Source organism: Oryza glaberrima, chromosome 1 (genome assembly GCF_000147395.1).
Source record: "Oryza glaberrima chromosome 1, OglaRS2, whole genome shotgun sequence".
Taxonomy (NCBI): Eukaryota; Viridiplantae; Streptophyta; class Magnoliopsida; order Poales; family Poaceae; genus Oryza; species Oryza glaberrima.
In genome coordinates, this window is record NC_068326.1 from 16,590,242 (window position 1) to 16,614,484 (window position 24,243).

A 24,243-nucleotide genomic window follows, 5' to 3' on the forward strand; every position below is an offset into this window, starting at 1 on the left:
AACCGGAAAATCCGATGGTTTGGTTGGAGAGATAAACTCTAAACGAGTTTGATTCGGTTGAAATACGAGGAATTAAGCTCCGGTTTTTAAGGGTAAAGATAGAGAACATCGAGGAGATAAATTCCCCTCATCCAGTCAGTCTCGGGAGCAACTGATGGAGGTGGATTCAAAGGGAGGCGGCAGCAGCTCGGGCACAATTGGCTGGCCTGAGGTTGAAGATGAACAGTGCCGAGGGAGGCATTGTAGACTTTCAGAGGAAAGGAAAAAGAAAGGAAAAGAAGGGAATGGAGCAGCAGGCTGGCATGGCTTGCAGCTCGAGTGAGGCTTTGTGGACCGAAAATGACCCATGGCCTAGAGAAAGGTTTTAAAACTTTTTCTTATTTAAATAATTCGTGAAATGCTATTTTGTTGATTAAAATATACTTCCCTTGCTCAAATAATTCCCAGAAAATTCCAGGAAACAGATAAACAAGCAAAGTATTTAATGATATTTTATCTAACTCAGTTTTATGTTGCATTTTACCAAGATTTTATTAGGGTTTAACTTGTAGGCTTTTAAATAATTTCTTAAAATGCATTAAAGAATAAATTATTAAATTAGGCGATTTTGAGGGCGTGACATTCCCCTACTACCGAAGCCGCTGCGGCGCTCGACCAGTGACGACGGACCAGCACAGCGCCGGAGCTCCCTCATCCTCGTGACGGACCAGCGCCGCCGCTACTGCTGCGCCTCCACTGCCGAACCACCGCACACCACCGCATCCCCCTTCCACCAGAGCCCCGCTCGGGACTACCCCCGATGGCGTCGCGGTGGTTCCCTCTACTGCCGAAGCCGCTGCGGCACTCGACCAGCGACGGCGTACCAGCGCACCGTCGGACCAGCGCCGACGGACCACCATAGCGCCGAGCCACCACCGCAGTCCCACGTTCTGCAAATTCGCGCACGCCACGCTGGTCCGAGTTTATCCCTACCGGCGCCGAGTTTGTCCGACGTTCCGCCAAACCTTCTTCGAGATGCTTGGGAACTGGTGATTTGGGAACTATTTTAAGGTGGAGGCATCTCACCCAGGTATTGGATCCTTCTAGATTCCGTGTTTATTCTCATTCTCATGCAATTGCGGCCGTGCTGTGCGAATCTAATGTCGCTTCTAATTGAGACTGGAATCATGAGTTGGTTGGGTTGGCGAGTTGCAGATTACGGGGTTGTTCAGTGAGGAAAATTGAGGAGGTAAATCCGTTGATTTGGGGATATAATGGTGTAGCCCCTGATTTTTTTTGTTACAGCATGACAGAAATTTAGTATTATTGGATGGATTCGCAAGGTGCGCTGCAATTTGGGCAGAAAAGGCAGTTTTTTGTTGTGTATGATAGATCAAGTTTATTGGATCAGCTTCTCTTGGGAACTCCCCGTTCAAATATTGTTTTGTTTTGGTATGTGGAAAGTATATACCCGATTTTCTGCCGAGCTATAGTGGCCCTCCATCCATGCCGAGCTTCTGCCTCCAAGGCCACAACGATCTCTTCTTTAGTTCTCAACTTACTGTCAGGTGAAAGCAAAGATGTTTCTCTTTCTTTTCTACAGATTTGCTTCCTCTGCTGTTGTCATCTCACAAGATGGATATGTCAAACTCTTGCCTTCATTCTCCTCAGGTAACGTCCTATATGTGTACTAGCTGCTTGATGGAATTCCCACATGAGAAAATTTTGTGTTTTCTGTTTCAGCTTGCGTAGAGGAGTAAGGGAGGTGTAGGATTGAAACACAAGAACTAAGCCAACTAGAGGGTTGGTATACTAAAAAAAACCCAACTTTTTACGGAATTAAAAGTTACCCTCAAATTCGATGTAGATCGGTCTGACCGAGGTTGATTTGCCAGTCTGACCGCGCCTGTACCACCGGTCTGACCGGTGTAGATTGCCCGGTTGGACCGCCCTGAAATCGCCTATGCCTCCTGAAGCCGTCACTGGTCTGACCGCCACTCCTCTGCCGGTCTGACCGCCACAATGCCGTCGGTCTGACCGCCGGTGTCTCACCGGTTAGACCGCCAAACCCGAGAAAACATAAATCAAAGAACTCTCAAAGTAGATGACAACTTTATTACTTCTCTTTGTGTTTACAAAGTGCAACAACAACACTCCTCACGAAAATCTCGACTAAACTCGAAACCCTAACTAAACTATCAACTCAATGCTCTCAAAAGCGATACCGGGAAGCCTCACGCTCCCTCTCTATTTATACATGAGGTAGGCAGCCTAAAGCCACGAACCAAACTCATACTAAAAGTCCTAATCCACATAGGAAACCTTCTCGTACAAGAAACAAACTTTACAAACTCCAATCATACCAAATTTGGACTCCTTCCAAATTCGACTCCGCATCCCATACGCACACAATACCTCCATCGTATGCCATGTGGAATCTTCACCAACCACATGCATTGAACTCTAGCCTAAGTATCCCGCATGATATCTGACCGTCACGGACATTGTCTTATCCCCAAGCCGACTCCCGATCCATCACCGGCAATACTCTCCGGAGGCATCAAGTCACCTGCATATGAATCAAACAAAGAAACTATATTCCGAGACCAAGCTATCTCCAACTTGACTCATTAGTAGCAAACAACAGTATTACATACGCATAGTATCTATCTAGAAGCCATATACTTGAAACAATCACGGATATCCAAACAAACAACCGAAACCGACACAGAGTCGGCCGGTCAGACCACGGGCTAGCCTGTCTGACCGCTTGATACATGCCAGTCTGACTGGCAGCACCTGCCCGGTCTGACCGGACTCGATAAAAACAGTAACTCTGTTCATCACCTGAAAATCAATCATCTCCAAAACCACTTCGCCAATAATCTCTAAATATCAAAACCAATAATCACAGGTGCCAATTGTTCATCACAGAATAACAAGCAAAAACACTTTGATTCTACGGGAGGAATTTCAGGACTATGTACAGATAGACTCCAATGATTTGCTGCCATATACTGATGTTCGTGCTCGACTGTTTACTAGCCACCATCCTTGTTAGATGCACTCTTTCCTCTCCAGATGAGAAATAGGAGTATCGGACTCATCTTCTGGTTAGTGTGCCATCATACTGCAAAGGAAGGCAAGTTCTTTTCTTTTTTTTGAGAATTTAATGTTGCTCAGCTCTCTGCAAATGTGCCTCATACACACTTTTTGGTTTTTTACTTCTATCTTTTTGTTTTTAATAATATTTGTATTAAATAAAATTTACTCAAATAAAATAATTTTTGACCTTTATTTCATTAACAGATCTAATATTGTGTATGATGTTTGCAAGGAGGAGAAACAGTATTGAAGGAACTGCAAGTTACTCTTAGATGATCTTTACGATAATGGATGAAAATGATCACTGGGTGTTTGATTCCAACACTATGATCCACTTATACTCTGTAATTATGATGCATGTTTCCTGACATAGATCTCAATTTTTTGCACTCCAAATCCTGTCAGTGAGCAACTAGAGGCGCTATTCAGTTTCACTGAAAATAAAAGAGAAGTAGACCAACCTTTGGACAATTACAGAGTCCATTACTCTCCCCCAATCTTCCCTTGCAACATTTTCTGGTGGTAATATTCTGATTCATCATTCATGTTTGATCAACAAATCAAGGGGCTTGCTCGGCCTAGAGTATCAACCAATTGTTGTAGTGGTTTTAGCAATGACCAGGAATATTTAACTATTGCCTAACTGATATGCAACCAGGGAGTCATGTCTTAGATCCATATGTTTAGCTCTTATTCTGCTGCTCGCTTTGCTTCTTGCCAAAGCAGTTTGATGGTGTTTCGGTTTTAGCCTACTATCCCATGAACAAAATAAATATTGTGCACCATGCTCTACATGCTGGATTTTGACAATTTTTCTACCCATTTTTTGTGAGTTTGATTGGTATGACACTACTCTACTTGCTAAATGGTTTTCTTTTGGTGAAACACAAACTTACCTCTGTTAATAACGGCAAGTCAGCAAGGATGACCACCTATTTGGGATTTTTTAGACTGGTCATGACTGGGAATAATAGTAAGGATAGTGATGATCTACCACCACTCAGTCTAGGAACTCATGGAGGTGCATAATAGTTATGATTGTTACATATAGGCTAGCAGAATAGTATTTGTTGTTATTTTTCCATTAGAAATTTTCTATATACATGATTATGCTCAATCAAGTTGTTACATATTGTAGGGAGATCTTTTATGGTGTTTGCGAGGTACTTGGAGGTACTTGGAGGTGGAACAACGTGAACCGTTGATCAAGAGAGGGGCAAGGTACGGAACAAAAATATTGTAACATGATGGCAGTGGAGTAATTAACTTGTAAAACATGGGTATTATACGTTAATTGAATACTAACATCCATCTGTCAGTATTCAGATCGGTAAGTCAGTATCCAGATCGGTAAGCCATCAGAGAAAAGAGTAAATCACGGATATCAATCCGATCGATCCCTAACAGATCGCATCTCCATTCTTCTTTCCCTTGGGTTCGTTCTTGTTCTAGGGTTTGGATGTTTCACCGGAAGGAGATAGGTTCACCGAAAGGAGACAGAGAGAAAAGTTTTGGCATGGTTGAGGGTTGAAGAGGAGACTAGATCGCCTGGTCGACGTCAACCTAACGCATCGGTAAATTATCCTATGCTTATTTACAGAGTTGATTAGTTATTTATGTATAGTTCATAAGTTCTTTATATAAGGGATTTAGAATTTTTGTCAATTTGTGGTATATTAAACGAGATCTTCTCCAATGGTGTTTTTCTAGTGTTTTAACGGGTGTACCCACGAGAAGACACGGTTGAGGAAGAAGCTTTGGCATGGTTGAGCGTTTGAACAGGAGGCAAGATCTGATTGACATGTACGGGTGCGTGTATAAGTAAGATATCCTATGCTTATTTACGTAGTTGATTAGTTATTTATGTAGTTCACAAATTTCTTCATACAAGGGATCAAAAAGAGATATCCTAATATGTTCTTCATATTGGGGTTTGAATAGGTGAACTTGCTTGGTGACATAATTGAGGGAGAAGCATTGGCACTGTCTTGTGTTTGAATATGAGACATAATTTGATTGACACGTACGTAACAAGTGCATAGGTAAGATCTCCTATGCTTATTTATGCAATTGTTATAGTTTTTACCGAGTTCATGGATCCCTAAGTTTACTTGGGTAGGGCCTGAATTGACACATATTGAATTTTCTTATTTACATAGTTTAGTTCTTGTTGCAGTGCACTATTCTTTCGTATGTACCGCATGCAAATTAGTTGTACACTAAGTTAGCTTTTGTAGATTTGTTTATACAAAGCAATTTGCTATGTACAATTTGAGTTAAAATTATAAATTAACTCAAGATGGTAAAGGGTGTTCTAAAAATTAAATGTTGTTTCTTGTAGGTTTTAAGCACTGATGGAGGATACAGGGATATTGGTTGAGGAATTGTTGGAGTACCAACAAATTGTCAGCAAGACATTCAATAGTGAGGATGAAGGAATTCACTTCTACAACAAGTACGCTTGGGATAAAGGCTTTAGCATAAGAAAATCATATGCTGAAAGAAGAAATGTCGCAAAAGAGGTCAAACGGAGAGTGATTGTCTGTAGTAGGCAACGATATCGAGAATCGAAGCATGTGAAGAGGGACAACAGGATAAGGAAGGCAAGAAACATCACTCGTTGTGGTTGTAAGGCCAAACTGGTAATAGAGCTAAACAAGGACACAGGTCAGTGGTATGTGAAAGACTTTGTTGATGACCATAATCATCCGTTAGCTGCCCCAGATCAGACATGTTTTCTCCGTTCCCATCAGGTCATTAGTGATGTGCAAAAAGAAGAAATAATCGAGATGGAAATTGCAGGAGTTCGAAAGCACCATATTATGAATATAATGGAAAAGCAATATGGAGGTTATGAGAATGTTGGGTTTATAGATACAGATCTATATAATTACTGTCATAGATACAAGATTGAAACAATAGTAGAAGGAGATGCTGAAACTGTTTTAAGACACCTAAGGGCGCGAGAGGAAAGGGATCCAGATTTTTTCTTCAGATTTGAGGCCGATGAGGACCGACATCTAAAGCGACTATTTTGGGCGGATAGTCAATCTCGTTTAGATTATGAAGCTTTTGGTGATGTTGTTGTATTTGACAGTACATATAGGACCAACAGGTATAAATTGCCATTTATTCCTTTTGTGGGATTGAATCAGCACCGGAGCACTGTTGTGTTTGGTTGTGGCATAATTGCAGAGGAAACTGTTAAGGGCTATGAATGGCTGCTAAGCACCTTTTTAACCGCCATGTCCCAGAAGCATCCTTTTGGTTGTATATGTGCGAATGTTGGAATGTAAATAGGCTAATGGTACAGAATGCTATGCGTTGAACTAATATTAGAGTTAGCCTGTTGTTGAACCTATGACCTTTTGTTGTAAAAAGGCTGTTGTTGATGAAGTTTGTCTGACATATTTATCTAGCGGGTATGATATTGGTGTTTGTGAGCATGCTCACCATGAGTCAGACTACTTGTGTTCGTACGTTGTTGGTTAACTTGACATAGCATGTTCAATTGGAAGCAAGTATCATAAATTGATGAAATGTATAATTTAAATTGATGCTAACCTTGGGTGATATTTTAACTGGTCATGTTTCTGAAACACAATATAAATATCTTGCTGGAAACAAACTATAATTTTTAACAGAATTAAGGTATGAGTTTTCATGTGTTCGTTGGAACAAAATGTAAATGTAGAAAAAAACCACATAATTAGGCTACTAATGTATTATAACAATACAATGTAAATCTAGAGAAATCTACGCAAAAGAGAACATCAAAGAACACTACGGTGACTTAACTCAAATACAACGTAAATCTTCAAGAAACCACGTAAAAGATACGCTGATACCGTGTAGAGCGTACCTATGCGGTACCTATTATAATTTGGAGGACAATTCTACCCTTTTCACTCTACTAGCAAAATTATATTTTTACCCTTAGTACCTAAATACCTATATCAATACTTAAATACCTTTAACATGGTACCTGTGATTGAGGAGCGTTGGATCTTTACCCTTTTTGGAATGCAAACACCGTAAAAGTTCTCTATTGTAGGATAATGTCCGACGAAATATGCTCAACCAAGCTGTTATCTCAGGTTGATTTCTCAGCAAAATTATGCTGCTTGAAGATATACTTCAGAGGAAGATTTGAAAATGAAGCTTGCACATGGTGACATTACTTAACTATGAAGTACTGTTTCACTTTCGTTCTAAATTAACATGATAAATTCTAAAAGAAATTATAGATGTAGCTGTTAATTTCTTTTACATCTGCACATGATGCAAGATTAAAGTGCAAGAGCTGAAATCTTTCTTCCCAGGTCAAGAAAGAACATGACCCCTTAATTGTCAGGCATAATCCAATTGTTCTATATTATGTTTCACCCATGAGGGGCCATGTGGTGGTCTATGTGTGTCAAACTATTGCATCGATCAATAGTTCAAGATGTTCTTTTATTGATCCAGTGCCAATCTCATGCAACGAATTTTCTTATGAATATATGTATGCTACTCTACTTGACTCAGCTCACAACACATAAACAACACGATTACAAATTTATTTAGTGAATATTCAGTTGAACACACTAAGTAGTGTCATGATATGTATAGACAAATATGAATAATGGTTTCCATTTCTTCTTTATACCATGCTCCACAAAAATAAAAAATAGTGATGTAGAAGATATTGTTGTTAAATAATAGAATTTTCTTAAGCAATTGCCTCTTCTCTAATCTGATCTTACGCCAGGAATCTTTGATGTTGGTGTTGTGGTCAAGTAAGGGAAAAGAGTGTAGTTTGAACCTTCTGAGCTCAGTTGTGTCTAACTTCTAAATTTGGTAAAGGCCAACGGAATGAAGCAACAGGTGGACTACAAAAATTTTCAGGTTTGTCGTTATTTCAGAAATTATATATTATTCCTATAACCTTGGTTCTATACTTTCATGTGAGAGGCAAGTTGACATCTCGAATCAGATATTATGGAGAAGCAGCTCTATTGTTCGAAGTAGACAGCATTGAACATGGTCAAAAGTTAAAGTTGGTGTAATCAAATCCTTTGGGGCAGAATGGCAGGACCTGGAGCTTATGAGAACAATGAAAATTTTCTGGATTATTTATGCAAAGAACAATGGCTTTTTATTTCTTTATTGTTAGATCCTATGGAGTTACAAAATTATTTATGCAAAGTTAATTAATTAGAGTATCCAGGATTCAAGTCTTATGAGATTATGTGTAAATTGGTATGTAAGAGAAACTGGTGTCCTTATGACAATCACATATATATCAGTTGGCACCTACACATGACCAATGTGATCAAATTTTGGTGTCTTGTGGCATTTGCCATCTTTCCATATGATATGCATCTTGCCCTTTTGTAGTTTTGTTATTTGAACTTTTAGGTTTGAAAATAAAATTAGTTGGTTGGGTCAATAATCGAGTATAAAGTATAGAAAAGAAGCTATAGATCTTTCTTATCTTTTCATTTTCTAAAGCAATAGTAAGCACTATGTTATGCGCAAACATAGTAGCCTTAAAACAATATAGAGCAAGTTTAATAGTATAGCCTACTACTAGCTTCAAATCATCTATAACCTTTATAATAGCTAATTCATACAATAGTTGCTTACTATACTATTAATATATGGTCCCACCTGTCATACACATATTATATTTTATAGTCCGTGCTGCAGCTGGCTACAGATATGTAGCCCGCTGCTCTTCTCTCTCTTCCTTTATCTCTTTAAATTATATTTATAGCTAGTTTATAGACTGCTATTATATCTGCTCTTAATATATATCAATAAAAAAATCTTTAGGTGCAATATGTTTGGTTTAGTTTAAATATTGACCACAACGTGCATTGCACGTGCACAATTATCATGTACTAATCCCATAGCCCATACTCGCCTCTCCTCTCCCGAGTCCCGAGTCCCGAGTCCCGACTCCTCTGATTCCTTAAGAAAAAAAAGGAAAAAAAAAGGAAAAGCCACGACTCCTTGCGGGTTGCGGCGGTGCGCCCGTGCAAGACAAGAGCCTGTCAATCTCCCCGTCCCCTCGGTGGCCGGCCGTTTCCTCGGATTTCGCCCACCGCCCCGCCTGCGTCGATCTCCATCCCGCGACGAGGAGCGGCGCCGCCGTCGCTGCTGCTTCCGCCGCATCCTAGCTCGCTGTCTCTGGTGAGCATCCATCCGTTACCCACCCATGCTACTTCTCGAATTTGCGTTAGCCCTAGCTTCTCCCCTAAGATCTGGAAGCTGCTTTTCCCCCTAATTTGCCTTAACACTAGTACTAATAAACAGTTCAATTGTTCCCAGAAAAAAATTGGGGTTCAACTGAACCCACATGCCCCACGCTAGGTCCAACTCATCCGGTGAGAATCAATGGCGAAGAATCCGGTATCCAGGATGATGTTCGACGATGATGACGATGAGCCTCAGTTGAATGCGGTGGATAATTACTATCTTCTTGATGCACGGGAGGTGCCTGTCTGTTTATCAGTCTTGCCATTTCAGTTCAAAGACACCGATGAGGTTCCTGAATGCAAGAAGGATGTCTTCTTGTGGGGAACTGCTGATCCTGGCATCAAAGTATACAGGAAAGTGATCGCTTGGAAGCTAGGCCTTCAAGGCAAGCAGCCGGAGATTTCTGTTCTTTCAGCAGAAGGCAGCTGGATTAGCCTTACAAAACCCAAGAACAGCTATGAGGAGAAGATTCGGACAATACTGATCACCGTGCAGATGCTTCACTTCCTCAAAAAGAAGCCTGAGGAGCCTGAAAAGAACCTGTGGAGTCATCTTCGTAAAATTTTCGAGTACTCCTTCATTCACTATCTGTCCATTCTTCGCCTGATGACAAAAACTCAGATTTGTTGAAACATTTTCATTTTGTAGCAAATTTGAGGTTAGACCCTCAGAGGATGACTTAAGAAATCACCGTTCACTAATTAAGCATTTTGCTGAGAAAGACTCGACCTTGGCTAAATCAGAGGTACGCACCATCTGATTATTGATATGGATAATAACACCAGTATAGTGTAATTTAACTCTGGTGATTGTAACAACTCTTCAATGTGCTTGATTGCTGTTTACGGTGACATCTTATCTTATCATGTTTTTTTTTACAGATTTTGCAAGGCTTCACTCAAGAAACTTCTAGGAAAAAGTTTAGTGAGGTACGTTGGGACTGTGCCTTCTCTAGAAAATTTTGAAAAACTGATCTATGATATTAATTATTACCCTTATTATAATTACGTCTAGGTTGGTTCAGATAAAGTGGAAATCAAAGTTCCATTCATTGCTGATGATGAGGACATAGAGGAGATGGCTGACGTGGATAACAATATTGAATCTGATGAAGAAGAGGAGGAAGATTTATTTGATTCAATCTGTAGCATATGTGACAATGGAGGAGATCTGTTATGGTAAGTTTGATCTTTCTACAGATGATATATCATCCAAAATCCTTTCCCATCGCTTCAGAATGTATGCGACTTCTAGTCTAATTAGTCAGTTGAACATACACGGGGAGAGTTCATTATTGGCACAGATACTTGCTTTTAGAAATAGGAATTATTTGCGATGTCAAGCTCAGGAAGGTCCATATTACCTGGCGAAAGTTTTGCTCCCATTTTCTAAAGACTTTGTCAGCTATCAGGTTTAACTGCTTAGCAATGTCTGAATTTTCTAGCTGTCCAACAACAACATGTCCTCGCCTATTGAAGCCTGTGTCTCATGTACAATGAGATCATGCCTGACTTCTTGGTCTTTGGGATTAGATTTTGAGAAATTGGATTCTATAAAGTAGCTACTCAGGTGATGGTATCACTAATTCCTGGTTAAATAGTTTGATTAAAATCTGAATCACTCCTGTCCATGCAGGCCCTTAGGTATTTAAATTATTCAAGGGAAATTAAAAGTCCCTCTACATAGGGGTTTTTTTTTTTTTGAAAAAAAGAGGAAAAAGTCTACCCCCCCCCCCCCCCTAAACTTTGGATGGAGGTCCGTCTAATACCCTGAACATTGAAACTAGACATTCAACCCCCCTAAACTTTACAATGCCGTTTATATAAATCCTCAAGGTGGTTTGTAGAGTGGTTTTTATCTAATTTGTATATAAGTTGGATGAGTTTGATCGCATGACATACACACTGGACATATCGTATCTTACCATATAATTGGTACCCACTAAGTAGCACTTACTCCTATAAAGCAAGACACGCAAGAAGCCACGTCATCACTAATTTTAAGCCATTAGATCGCATTGGTACAAAGATACAACAGTTGGATCAACAAGGTACTTAGGTTGTGTTCTTCCCCCGGTTTTCCCAACTCATCTCTCGTGTTTCACGCGCACACTTTTCAAACTGCTAAACGGTGCGTTTTTTGCAAAAAGTTTCTATATGAAAGTTGCTTCAAAAAATCATATTAATCCATTTTTCAAAAAAAGTAAATACTTAATTAAACATAAGAAAATATGTTGCTCCGTTTTCCGTACGGAGGGAATGAGTTCCCAACTCAACAGAACGAACACAGCCTTATTCATCTAACTCAATCATTGATTAGTTATCCATTCACCTCACAGTCACCTACGACAGTGTTATCCATTCTACACTTAACACCATGTTTTTTCCTCCCAAAGTCCTCAAAGATAACGCAAACATATCTTTTTTCCTGAATACAACATAAATTATTGGCTTAGATGCGAGCTTTGTTTATTAGGAACAATTAGATAGCATACTAAACCCATGTTCAGAACAAACTTGAGATGAAGCAGAGAGGTCCAAACAATCTAATTGGTACTACATCCACATTACACATGGAAATAACAATACACAATAAAGCTTTGAAAAGTAAAGCATAAATTGTATCATAATAACATAGGGTATGAAGCCACATTATCACCTATTTTTTATATGCACAGAGTTGCACCTAATCATTTAAAACATTGATTTTCTTTGACGATAAAACTAACAAATCCTGCAGCAAGGCACAGGGTGCCAACTAATCATATACTTAAAACGGAAGGAATAAGTCTATGCTCCTATCAACTATCTTATATGTTTAAAATCTGACTCTCAACTCATATATCAAGCACGTTCACTCTTTAGTTTTTAAAACCATCCAAGAAAAGTAATAAAAAACATCTTTCCTGGTAATATATTTATTCTACGATGCAAGGCAATGTACATCAATAACGTAAGAGCTTGACCATGAATTCATGTTTACCATATGTATAATGGCATGGTTCATTCGAAGGTTTAGAAATGGGACACTGATAAAGCTATCCAAAACAAAACTTTGTTAACCTTTCCACTCTAAACACACGAAATTACATGTCAACGCTCAATACCATGTCTATTTTTGAACACGATTTATTGATTGGACACACACACATTAATGTATGTCACTGGGGCGGTCACGTGGGTGGGGATGGAGTCGCTGCCCGGTGGACCGAGGGGGCGTGTTTTGTGTGGTAAAGGTGGCTCGCACATAAGGTGAGGAAGGAGGCTGGTTGTGGCTAGGCGAGCAATCTGGTTTTGCTTGCTCTATAGGGAGAGTGGGTTGGTGAAGGGAGCTTGGAGCTTGGGGTCACGTGGGTGGGGACAGGGTCACCGGGGGATCGCTGCCCGGTGGGCCGAGGGGGCATATTTTTGTGTGGTAAAGGTGGCTTGTCATGTCAGGTCAGGTGAGGAAGGAGGCTGCTGTGGCTGGCCGAGCAATCTGGTTTTGCTTCCTCTATAGGGTGAGCGGGTTGGTGAAGGGAGCTTGAAGATTTTGCTTGTATATTAAGATCACCTAAATCTTTCTCTTTACCCCTTGTTAGCTCTCACTTACAAACAAGTACCAACATAATATAGTATGGTATCACTGTATAAATATAAATTTAATGGCTTGCAACTGACGATATGCACATATGTTATATTAGTTATTCAAAATTGTTCGTTTAATCTTCCAAAATATGCAAAACCACCATCTAAAACCACCTTAGGGGGTAATATGAACGGTATTTCAAAGTTTAGGGGGTTGGATGTCCGGTTTTAAAGTTCAGGGTGCTAGATGGATTTCCATCCAAATTTTAGGTGGGTATTTGGACTTTTTCCAAAAAAAACAATCTACAAGAAACTAAGAATGCAAATGAATTTAAGTAGGTTTTGGGTTCCCCCAAAACAGATCCAAGCAAGGCTGCTACATTCAAGAATTTGAGCATTTTTGTACAGCTGCTCCATCATTTTCTTACTTGTATTAATAACATATTTTGCCTGTAGATGATAATTTCAAATGTTATTGGAACTTTCCTCTGCATGTTCTTCTAGCAAATTGTTCAGACCATTTTGTTTTTATCAGGAAACACTAGTTGTTTACCAAATGAAGTAATGAACCATCTAGTGATTCTGCCCCATGCAATGTTAGAAAGATTGTCCATTCAGTTTGCACTTAAATTAGTTGATTTCTAACTGTTTTAGCGCTCACATAATTAGTCTACATGGAATATGTGATCATGACTGAACCCTGTCTGCTATGGTGTTATCCATTGTTCAACAAAAATGATAGTACAATGGTACAATTTTGTTTTTCTTTAGTTCCTCTTACTGATTTTTACTTTGCTTAAAACAACATTGCATACTTTGCTTTCATTGATATTTTGCTTCTGGTTTCATCATTGCCATATGAAATTCCCTGTAAATACTGTGGAGTAGTTTTGTCAGGCCTATAATACCAATTCTTAATCCTTACATATTATCCTACTGTAGCTGTGATGGTCCATGTATGAGGTCCTTCCATGCAAAAATCGGTACTGGTGAAGATTCCTATTGTGATACACTTGGGTACACTGAGGCAGAAGTTCAGGTAGCCCTTGAACATTTTGAGTGATAAAGAGAGCTCTAAATCTACACCTTTTTTATTTTATTGAGTTATCTTATTCTACTGATTTTTAGGCAATGAAAACTTTCTTGTGCAAAAATTGTGAGCATAAGCAACATCAGTGTTTTATATGTGGAGCTTTAGAACCTTCAGATGGACCAACTGCTAAGGTATACTGTCATTGCTCACTTCTAATTAGATAAAAAAACTGTTTCTTTATTATTCTTTTTTTTATGATACAGTGAATTTTATTGTTGAATATGGCCATAGTGGCATAGTGCTATAGCATTCTACTTGTAAGCTCCAAAGTTCTAATGGCATGTTTGGGATAAGGGCCCCGTAGGCCTATTTGAGCTGTCCATGCAGCGGGTGCGATGGTGCCATGGGGGCAGCCGCATCACAATGGCTGTGGAGAAGAGGGAGATGCAAAGACTTGTTTATTTTTTTGAATAATGAATTGAGATACGACCTCATCCTTATATAGCTGGGATGACTTGACCCTTAAGGAACTTTATCATGGTTAAGTGTCGCTACAGCAGCAAAACACACAGAGGAAGTAAGGTGTTGGTGCCTTGTCTTACAGGAGAAGGAAGGGTTAGAGCTCCAAGGAAAAAGGGGACAGAAAGCAGCGGGTTGTTGATTTAAGTGTGCAGTCACCTTCTTCCTTGCCACAGCTGGCCTGCTGTCGCAGATTCCACGCCACTACTATCAGATCTAGCAGATTGCTGCAGCTTTTGAATCTCTAGCGGAAGTTTTAGTGGGCCTTTATTCAATTTTCCCTTTTCTCTTGCTTATCCAATATTTTCCACTAATCATGCCTCAGCCACCTCATGTAGCGTTGTAGTGCCTCGCGCTATGGTGCTGAGGTGATGGTACTGATGGAAATAGCTAACAAATCGATCTAATGTACACAACTTGCTTGAACAGTATCACGTGGGCACTATTCATGTACAGTACCGCTGGCCCTGGATTTGTTGACTGCTTCTATATGGGCCCTAATGACAGAAGTTGTGTAACGATGTAGCAATTATCAGTCGGGCCAATTTAATGCCGCCATGGTAACACCTGATTATTTTAGATTCACTCAAGAGGAAGTAACGCTATATAGTTCAGCAGTTTGGAAGTCCGTATCATAAATTCTAAGTGTGGGATGCTTTTTCAGGGCTTTGTTCTAGTTATGTTTTGTTAATTTTGTCATCTTTCTTTTAGGTGTTTCTTTGTAATAATGCCACGTGTGGGCACTTTTACCACCCAAAATGTGTTGCGCGACAACTTCATTCTAAAAACAAAAATGAAGCCTCAGAACTGGAAATGAAGATAGCAAATGGACATTCATTTACATGCCCCAGCCATTGGTGTTTTCATTGCAAAGGTTTGGAGGACAGAACTCAAGAGGAATTACAGTTTGCTGTTTGCAGACGCTGCCCAAAGTCATATCACAGAAAGTGTTTGCCTAGGTGCTGTTATGAAACAAGTGGTTTGTCTTTTCAAGTTCCATTTCATTTATTATATCTTCTATTTATCTCATGGAAATTGAAATTCTTTCAGAGAAATTTCCTTTGAAGATAGTGAAAATGAGGATGCTATTACACGTGCTTGGGAACTTTCGAAAAGAATTTTGATCTATTGCTTGTATGTGACTTATCCACAGTCTTGCTACTTGCTTTGTCAACATTGTTCATATCAATGATTTTTTGCAAACTGTTACAGGGACCATGAGATAGATACTGACATTGACACACCGATCAGAGACCATATAAAGTTCCCTCGTACTCCAAACATAGAAAAACCTGCAAGACTTCTAAAGAAGTCAACCAAAGTGGTTAAGAAAAAAAGGCCTTTTAGTGAGTCAGTTCCTGATCAACTTTCAACAGAACTTCGAAAACTGCCAGATATGGTTTGCATTCAAGAAAGTGATCGAGCCAGAAAGATTAGTGCTAGGAGTTCATCTGAGCAATTTGTTGTCAAACCCGATAAGAAAAAAGCCAGGTTCTTGAAAGATACACCACAGCCTGATCCATGTCTGCTCAAGGATGCTTCTACAGGCATTACAAAACCTGCAAAAGAGCAGGGAAAACTGTTGGTAACTATGCCTTCATCATCTACTTCTACGAAGATACCCCAAAGTTCATTTCCTAGAGTGGATAGCGAAACAGAGAAGAGGTGAGTCACTTCTACATAATTACTGGGGATCGAGGTCACAACTATTTGTACCTAGGCATTTTTAGTTTTTTAGTCATTTATATTTATATTGCTACAGTTTTCTTTCATATTCTGTTCTTTTTAAATTGTTTTGTTCTATCTTGTCATGTGCAGAGTAAATGATTATGAGACAGTATGTAGTGTTTATATTTAAGAATCCTCATGGAGCTGAAACAGGATTTTTTTTGTCTTATAGGGTAATGGCCTTGGTGGAAAGAGAAGCCTCTTATTTGACATTAAAGGATATTTCAAGAAAGTGCATGATGCCTTCAACTCATGCATACTCGGGCAGGCAGGTTGACAGGATTATTGCGACTGGCAAGCTTGAGCGTTCTGTTCAGGTCATTAGTTCTAACATGAATTGATACCCAGTTCACACTATTTATTGTTTGGACTCTGTTTTCTTAATGATGGCATTTGTAGGCTGTAGGGGCAGCTTTAAAAATGCTGGAAAATGGAGGCAATGTTAATGATGCTAAAGCAGTCTGTGAACCTGAAGTCTTGAAGCAGCTTACAAGATGGCATGTATGTAAATACTAGACATATATTAATCTATGTTTTCATTGCATTATTTTATAGAATCTTTATATATTATTCCTGCTTTGAGATTTTTACTGCACAGGCCCTCTCCTGGATCTAGATGTGATGCGTATTTGCTTTCTAGTGTGAAATATGTATTATACATATTTTTTATGTTTCAACTGGTACTTGTGTGTTTTCCATTAATAGTGCCATTCCTAACATCTAGTGTGAAATATGTATGGTACTCTTATGTTTTAACTGGTACTTGTGTTTTCCATTAATACTGGCATTACTAAGTAATCTCTTTTACTTGAATGATGTCTTATACCATTTGGGCTTTGGAGTGCAAATTTGTGCTCCTCCACTAACTTATAGCTATATTATGGAGGTTTTAGCACTATCTGCTTCCGATGGGTCTGGTCAGGAATAGCTGTCATTTGGATTTATTTGGAAAAATCCAAGTATACCTGTCCTTTTCCCCGCGAAGGGGGGGGGGGGGGGGAGACTTAGTCTAGTGTTGCCCTTATGCCCTTAATTGATTTTAATTATCTTGCGGTTGCCATAAAAGTTGTTCTTTGAATGCGCACATACTACTACAACTAGGCTATCTCCTAACACTACCTTCATTGTTTAAAGCAAAAGAAGACCACAGAAGCAACTTGGGGCGATCTATCACTAATTTGCTGAGCTCTTGATTTGGTGGCTGAGCTCACCACGCATTACATACAAAATATCTGTTCCTAAGCTCAAATTGGGTAGCTCCCAAGCCAGACCAATGTGGGTGCTGAAGGTAATCCTGGTGTTTAGGCTTGGCCATTGGGAGGGTATGTCCGGCACTTGGGTTGTCTAGTAGGGGTGGGACGCTTGCAACCCTTATGAGTGACTCAGTGCATAACAGTCACAAAGAGGCAGTGACAGCCTTGGTACAATGAGTCCCTCACTCCCTCTAGACACAGTCATGGAGGCAACAGCAGTGACCAGGTGACCTACAGGCTGGCTGAAGGACAGGATTCAGCAACTACTAGTAATAGTGTAATACTAGTTTTCATTAAAAAAAAGTGTATTGTATGGCAATAGTAGGAAGGTTGGAAGAGAATGTGCATCGGAGTTACAGTACCTGCACTAATGTGGGTATGCTCTGTTTGGAGTTAACAGGGGTAAATAATACCACCCCAGCATTGGTATCTGATTTTTTTAGGGAAAACACTGTAGGGGAAGCACCCACAGTAAATATATTATAATAAAATAAAGTAAATTACAAACGACTCAACCAGGAGGAAAGAGTTGGTCTCTCATCTATACCTAAACGAAAAAAGAAGAAGGGATAAGTCATTCTTAAAGAATGCCATCCAAGAGAGGACAGAGGGGGAACATTATCAAAAATGGGTCCATTTCGCTGCTTCCAAATGGTGTCTGAAATCATGTCCAAAACATCTACTATTCTTGACTTGAGTACATTTTTTTTCTGTGAAAAGTTGCAATCTTATATGTTTTTCACTATGTGTTTGCATGAATGAGCACTAATTTTCTCCAATATGTAATTACTTTGGAGTTATGATGTTTAGTTGGGTGGAAAATTTTCCCTTATACCTTGCAATGTAATGGTATTTGACTAATTTTTACCAACTTTTGATTGTTTGTCCTTCCAGAGTAAGCTCAGAGTATATATATCACCTTTCATTTATGGCACTCGCTACAGTTCGTTTGGTCGGCATTTTACAAAGGTGGAAAAGCTTGTTGAGGTATACTTGAATCCAGATATATGTTGATAGTGAGTTGTATATAAATGCGTAACTATATACCTATTAACCCTCCGGATCTATTTGGAAAGGCACCACAAACCGGATGTTAGATGCAGAGATTCATTGAAAAGAAAGTCTCCAGTCTCAATCTAAGTGTCATCTTGTGATGGCTCTTGTAAACAAATATCCTCTCATCTGTTTTCTAGCATGGCTGATGGCTTTATGATTTATGATAACCACATTGGCATTTAACTGCGGTTATACATATACATATACATATACATATACATATACATATACATATACATATACACACACACACACACACACACACACTTGCGTGCAATTTGTTGAGAAGTGTTTTCTGCCTCAAAAAAAAATGAAATATTGCAGACTAGGTTTAAGAAAGTAGAGAAAAACCAGAAAACCTGTCTGATTTTTTGCCTTTTTAAAAAGGTCCAATTCAAGGCATAAATGACATCTTTCTTCCTTGTAGAATAGATGCTTTTTTTTTATGTGTTATATACCTGATTCAAATATAGAATCTTGAAAACCCTTGCTCTTAAAAAAAAAACATTGTAGAATATGTTTTTTTGCCATCTGGCTAGGGAGCAGATTTTTTGACATGTTTTCCTAATCCTCTTATCCTCACTGTAGATCATCAAATAAGAATGTCAGTATGCTATGTTGATGTACTTATAAAGACTTATCTTATTATTCACTATACATACAATGACTTAAGGAGAAGGAAACAAGTGCGAACAAACTGGATCTTCCCTAGGAAAATTTTGGCTGGACACCATAAACTTGTCAAGGATATTACTTCTAAACACAAATGATAAAACCTGACTCTGATTTCTTGCAGTCATCACCTCATGCATACTTCCATGATTTCTTATTAATACATCGCTTAAAACCACACATTTATCTTCGCTTTGTTTTCTTCCCCTTAATGAAATGAAACGCAGTTCTCTTGCATTTTCGAGAAAAAAAAACTGCACATTTATGGTCATAGCTCTAGAGAACCCCAAATTTCATGTCTAAATGCACCCAAACAAGGCTTGTGGTCATAAATTTTCATAGACCTAACCAGAGCCAAAATGTAGCATATGCTTGTGTTCAAATTGATGTCTGCTAGCAAGGTGAACAACTGTAGTACTGTACCATTGTCTCATGTGGTTGTGTCTCAACCAAAGCTAAGCTTAGTAGGATTTTGTTGGAGGCAGGGACAAATTTGTTGACAACGTTCATTGATCCATAGTAAAACCAACCGAATGCAATACCTTGGGGATGAGTGCCATTAGCCAATAAATCTGCGGTGTTCTGCTAACATAACCTTTAGCATGTGGTTTATGTAATTTTCTTGTTTATGTGTTATTTCTCTTGATTGGGTAATATAGTTGTAACTTTACTTTTCTTGTTTCTTGGTATAGATTGTTGATAAGCTTCATTGCTACGTGGAACCTGGTGACACGGTATGTATTTTTTAGTACAAGAATCACATGTTTATTCATTGGTAGATTACATCCTCCATATGATGAGTGTAATACAATAAAATGGCTGTGGCCTAATAAGCTACCAGTAGTGCCTGCACTTCTATAGTAGTAGTGATCTGTCTAATTTGGCAGGTTATCTTAGTTGGTGCTCTTTAAGGAATGATTAGAGCTTTTATCCATATCAATATTCAATTTTGATACCTTTGTATCTGGTATCATATGATAATTGTACACCTTTATATTGATATAAATATTTCAGTATGGCTCACCTTTACTGTTCTCATAAAAATCGAGCTGGGTTATCTCTGAGTTCTTCTGTTGGGTCTTTCAAATGGTGTATGGATGGTTGTCCCCAAATAGGTCCCTGTGCTTTCAGCCTGCCACTGTAAGCTGGTGTCCCATGCAAAAGAAACTTGTTCCTTGCAGCTTTTAATAGAAGCTGGACCATATGGTCTTTGGTCTGAAAATATTGTTCTAATTAAAAAAAAAATTATCCCTTGACTGAAACAGATATATAACATTACTAGTCCAATGCTGTGTTTTACACCAGTCCTTGATCATTTTAAATTTAATTAACTGTAGATAGTGGACTTCTGCTGTGGTGCAAATGATTTCAGCCGATTGATGAAAGAAAAACTTGACAAAGTCCAGAAGAAGTGTCATTTCAAGAATTATGATCTTATCCAGCCGCAGGTAAAATGGAGGCCATCAATCATTTTTCATTCGATTTTCCTTCTGGGGAAAAAAAATCTGAGTTTTATGATCCTTTGGAATGCCATTGCTTTCTTTTATATTAAATAGAACTCCTCAATGCAAATGCGTTAGAACTCAGCCAGTTCCAAACTCTATTATCATAGCCAGAAAGTGAAGTCTATTAGCATTTAACAGGTCATCATGCACATTCTGATAAGCATGCATTGTGTATGTGTTTTGCAGAATTGCTTCGCCTTCGAAAGGAAAGATTGGATGACTGTACGGCCAAAAGAATTGCCTCATGGATCCAAACTAGTATGTTTAATTTGGACATTATTTAACTCAAATTTGCTAATTTAAAATAATTATAACATCTGATTGCTTCTTGATTAGATAATGGGGCTTAATCCTCCTTTTGGAGTCAAAGCATCTCTTGCGAACAAATTTATTGACAAGGCATTGACCTTTAAGCCTAAGCTCGTTATATTGATTGTCCCAAAGGAAACAAAAAGGTAACCAACACGTACCCATTCCTTAGAAAATTGAGTTGAACTTGTCTTACTAACACATGGCAAAATATCAGGTGAAGATCTAAAGTATTTAATGTGAAGCATCTGATCGCCTGGGCCAAATTGGGGCTGATTGGATTTTAACTATGTTTTTTTTAAAAAAATAGATTTCACCTGATATTGCTTTCACATAATGACATAATATCACTTATTTTGGTGTAACGTATGTTCCTTACTTTCATATCTGTCTCCACTCTTTGGCCATCAGGTTGGATCAAAAGAAGACACCTTATGATTTGATTTGGGAGGATAGTGATTGTCTTTCGGGAAAGGTAAAGACCGTCAGGAAAATTTATTGAACTTTAAGCTTCCCCTTTTTATCATATACCCGTTCTTCCTAACATTTTCTTGTAATTTAGGCATTTTATTTGCCTGGTTCTGTTGATGTTAATGATAAAGTAGTTGAAGGGTGGAATGCCTCTGCACCACCTCTCTATTTATGGAGCCATCCTGATTGGACAAGGAAGCACAGGAAAGTAGCTGAGGAGCATAACCACACTAGCATAGGGAGGATCGCTTCCCATGTTGAAGAAGATAATCTATCAGATAACCTCCCTATGATGAAAGAAACTGAATCTTATGGTATACATAACTCTAGATCAGGGAAAGAGGAGAATGCAGGACAAACTTCATGCAATCTCAAAGGGACCAATCTATCAGATCTCCCTGTGAGGAGACAGGCTGAAGCTGGCAACAAACGAAATGTTGGACCAGGCAAAGAGAAAGAGACTACAGAGAAGACATCATGCGATGTCAGAGAGGTTATTCTATCAGATGATCGTCCTGTGAAGACACAAGCTGGATATGGACAAGTGAAAGCTAAAGAGTACCATAGATCCGATAGCCTTCCTGTGAAGAAACAAGCTGAGACTAATTACCAGCAAATCTCTCAATCAGGAAAGGAGAAAGAGCATAGCATGGATGAAAGCAATAGCACTCATAACAGGAGCAGGAAAAGAACCCCTGATCAGGTTGATGGGAGCCTCCCTCCAGAAAAACAAGTGGAAGTTGCTTATGAGGAAAGAATGGCTATTCCTATCAAGAAGAGTACTCACCAAGAAAAACAACTAGATGCAGGAGACAGATTAAATGCTCATAGAGGATCAGAGATTATGGGTGCCAAATTCACAGAACAAGCGAACTCTGACATGAGCATGTCATCCTCTGACTCCAGTAATGCTCAAAACAAATCCAGAAGTGGTTCCCCTTTTATTCCAATTGGACACCCTGCTGATAAGAGTACAGGTCGAGATAGTTTTATCAGTTATCCTCCAAAAGAACATCTTGTCTCTAAGCAGGCTACTTATCAGGGCAGATATTTAGCAAGCAATAATGAATGCAACAATGCATTTGAAGGGAAGATTGATCCTCCATTTCATACCAATATCGATGATATCTCCAGGAAGTTCAGCCCTGGTACTGACTTCGAAGTGAACAGGCAGCATTTCACTGCCCCAACTGGCGACGTGTACAGTTTGCAATCTCTAAGAGGTAGTGACAGGTTTTATAGGACGCAGCGCTCAGAAGAGAGGAACACTAATTCTCTTGAGAGCACAACTGGTGATGCACCTTTGCATGGACACCCCACAAGGTACAGTCGACAAGTTGGTGATGATAATTATCTACAAACCAGTAGGGTCCCATCAACATTGCATGAGCAGGCACATCTAAGAACGCATGTTGGACATGCTGATGGTTACTTACAGACAAGTCAATACTCCCTTGGATCTTCAGGTGCTACATATGGTCAGCAAACATCTTCATATGGACTCCCCGGTACGAGTACACCATATAGCATTATGGACAAGTATGCTCCTGGATTCTTGGCTCCAAGTGCACAAAGAAGCTCAGTTATGGACATGTACGCCCTGGGTCCAAGTGCATCTGGAAGCTCGGTTATGGACAAGTATGCTCCACCTCTAGAGGATACAAACTACGGTGCACGAGGGGTTCCACAATACCCGTACCGACAGCTAGGCTCTTCTGGTGGGGGTTGGCCTCGTAGCTGACCACACTTCAGTTTACCTGATCACCGTTTTGAATGTCATTGACGGCTGATGCAGCGCTTGCTTTTTTTTTTTTCCTTTGAGAGATCTGCTGCCATGTTTTTTCTGCGTTCCATTTGATGAATACTAAAGTGGATCACTTGTACAGGAATAGAAATCTCACCCTCCAAGAAAATGAGCAAGATCCTAGCTTACTAATGTAGTGTACACTGTGACCCTAGACTGACGAATGCCCAGATTCCAGTATGCTGGTTGTTGGGCAAGTGGGTAATCCATATGGTTTCGAATTTTTGTGATATTTCAGCTCTAACAATCCTGCCTGATTTTTTCCCCCTGAAGTTTCGTGTATAGGGAGCGACTTAGTTGTTCTCTGCAAATGAGTTTGCAGCATTTTGAATGGAATGTTAACAGGCTTTGGCTGAGTTACTGATGAAAAACTGAAATGTCCTGGACCAACTTAGAACTTGTAGGGAGGGAGCCCTTCTGTAGATTGGCACCCTTCATGTTTTAATTTTATTCAAAAGATTCCTTTTTAAGTTTATCTTTTAGTCTAAAATGGTCCCTTGGCCCACTTAAAGCGTCATGTGGGTTTGTGAACTCAAGAAATATTTACCCTTGATGGCAAAATTTCTACGAAGGTGTGTTATTTAGTCCGTATTTATTTAGAGTATGCACATGCGTACATGTTCATTCAACAGATAAGAAGATATCTTTGACCTCCAAGTTTCTCTGGCGTGCACAGTATATGCGTCCTTGGTTATAACTTATACTAAACCAAATTCGGTTAGGTGACTTCATATGTAGTGTTTGACGTTGCAATGTTGGAAAATCTCCATGTAGTATTGTGATTGAATTGCTCAAGAATTTCCGGGCAAAATCATATCAAATCCAAGCATCCTTAGTGGGACATAAACTAGCAGCTATATAACCTATTATTTTCCAGAACGATGAATTTGTATTGCTGAAAGGATGATTGGCTAGGCCAATTATTTCAAACTCACAGACAAAACCTATAACCATTTTTTAGGGGGAAAAAACTGCATAACATAGGTAACGGTGTCATCCG

At 39.2% G+C, this 24,243-nt stretch overlaps 2 protein-coding genes across 2 annotated transcripts; both read left to right on the forward strand.

The window, feature by feature from the left end:
• The first annotated feature begins 5,438 nt into the window (after positions 1-5,438).
• Positions 5,439-6,380, forward strand: LOC127774489 (protein FAR1-RELATED SEQUENCE 5-like). The gene has a single exon (XM_052300777.1). It carries the CDS (start codon positions 5,439-5,441, stop codon positions 6,378-6,380), a length of 942 nt encoding a protein of 313 aa, XP_052156737.1.
• A 2,637-nt stretch (positions 6,381-9,017) lies between these two features.
• Positions 9,018-24,090, forward strand: LOC127760391 (protein ENHANCED DOWNY MILDEW 2-like). The gene is made up of 19 exons (XM_052284640.1): positions 9,018-9,261; positions 9,400-9,896; positions 9,976-10,072; positions 10,209-10,256; positions 10,342-10,505; positions 13,836-13,932; positions 14,022-14,117; positions 15,157-15,404; positions 15,496-15,579; positions 15,658-16,110; positions 16,346-16,490; positions 16,573-16,674; positions 18,321-18,413; positions 19,847-19,888; positions 20,492-20,602; positions 20,846-20,917; positions 20,996-21,114; positions 21,380-21,443; positions 21,531-24,090. The coding sequence occupies exons 2-19, from the start codon at positions 9,466-9,468 to the stop codon at positions 23,178-23,180; spliced, it is 4,116 nt and encodes a 1,371-aa protein (XP_052140600.1). The 5' UTR covers positions 9,018-9,261; positions 9,400-9,465; the 3' UTR covers positions 23,181-24,090.
• The last annotated feature ends 153 nt before the right edge of the window (positions 24,091-24,243 follow it).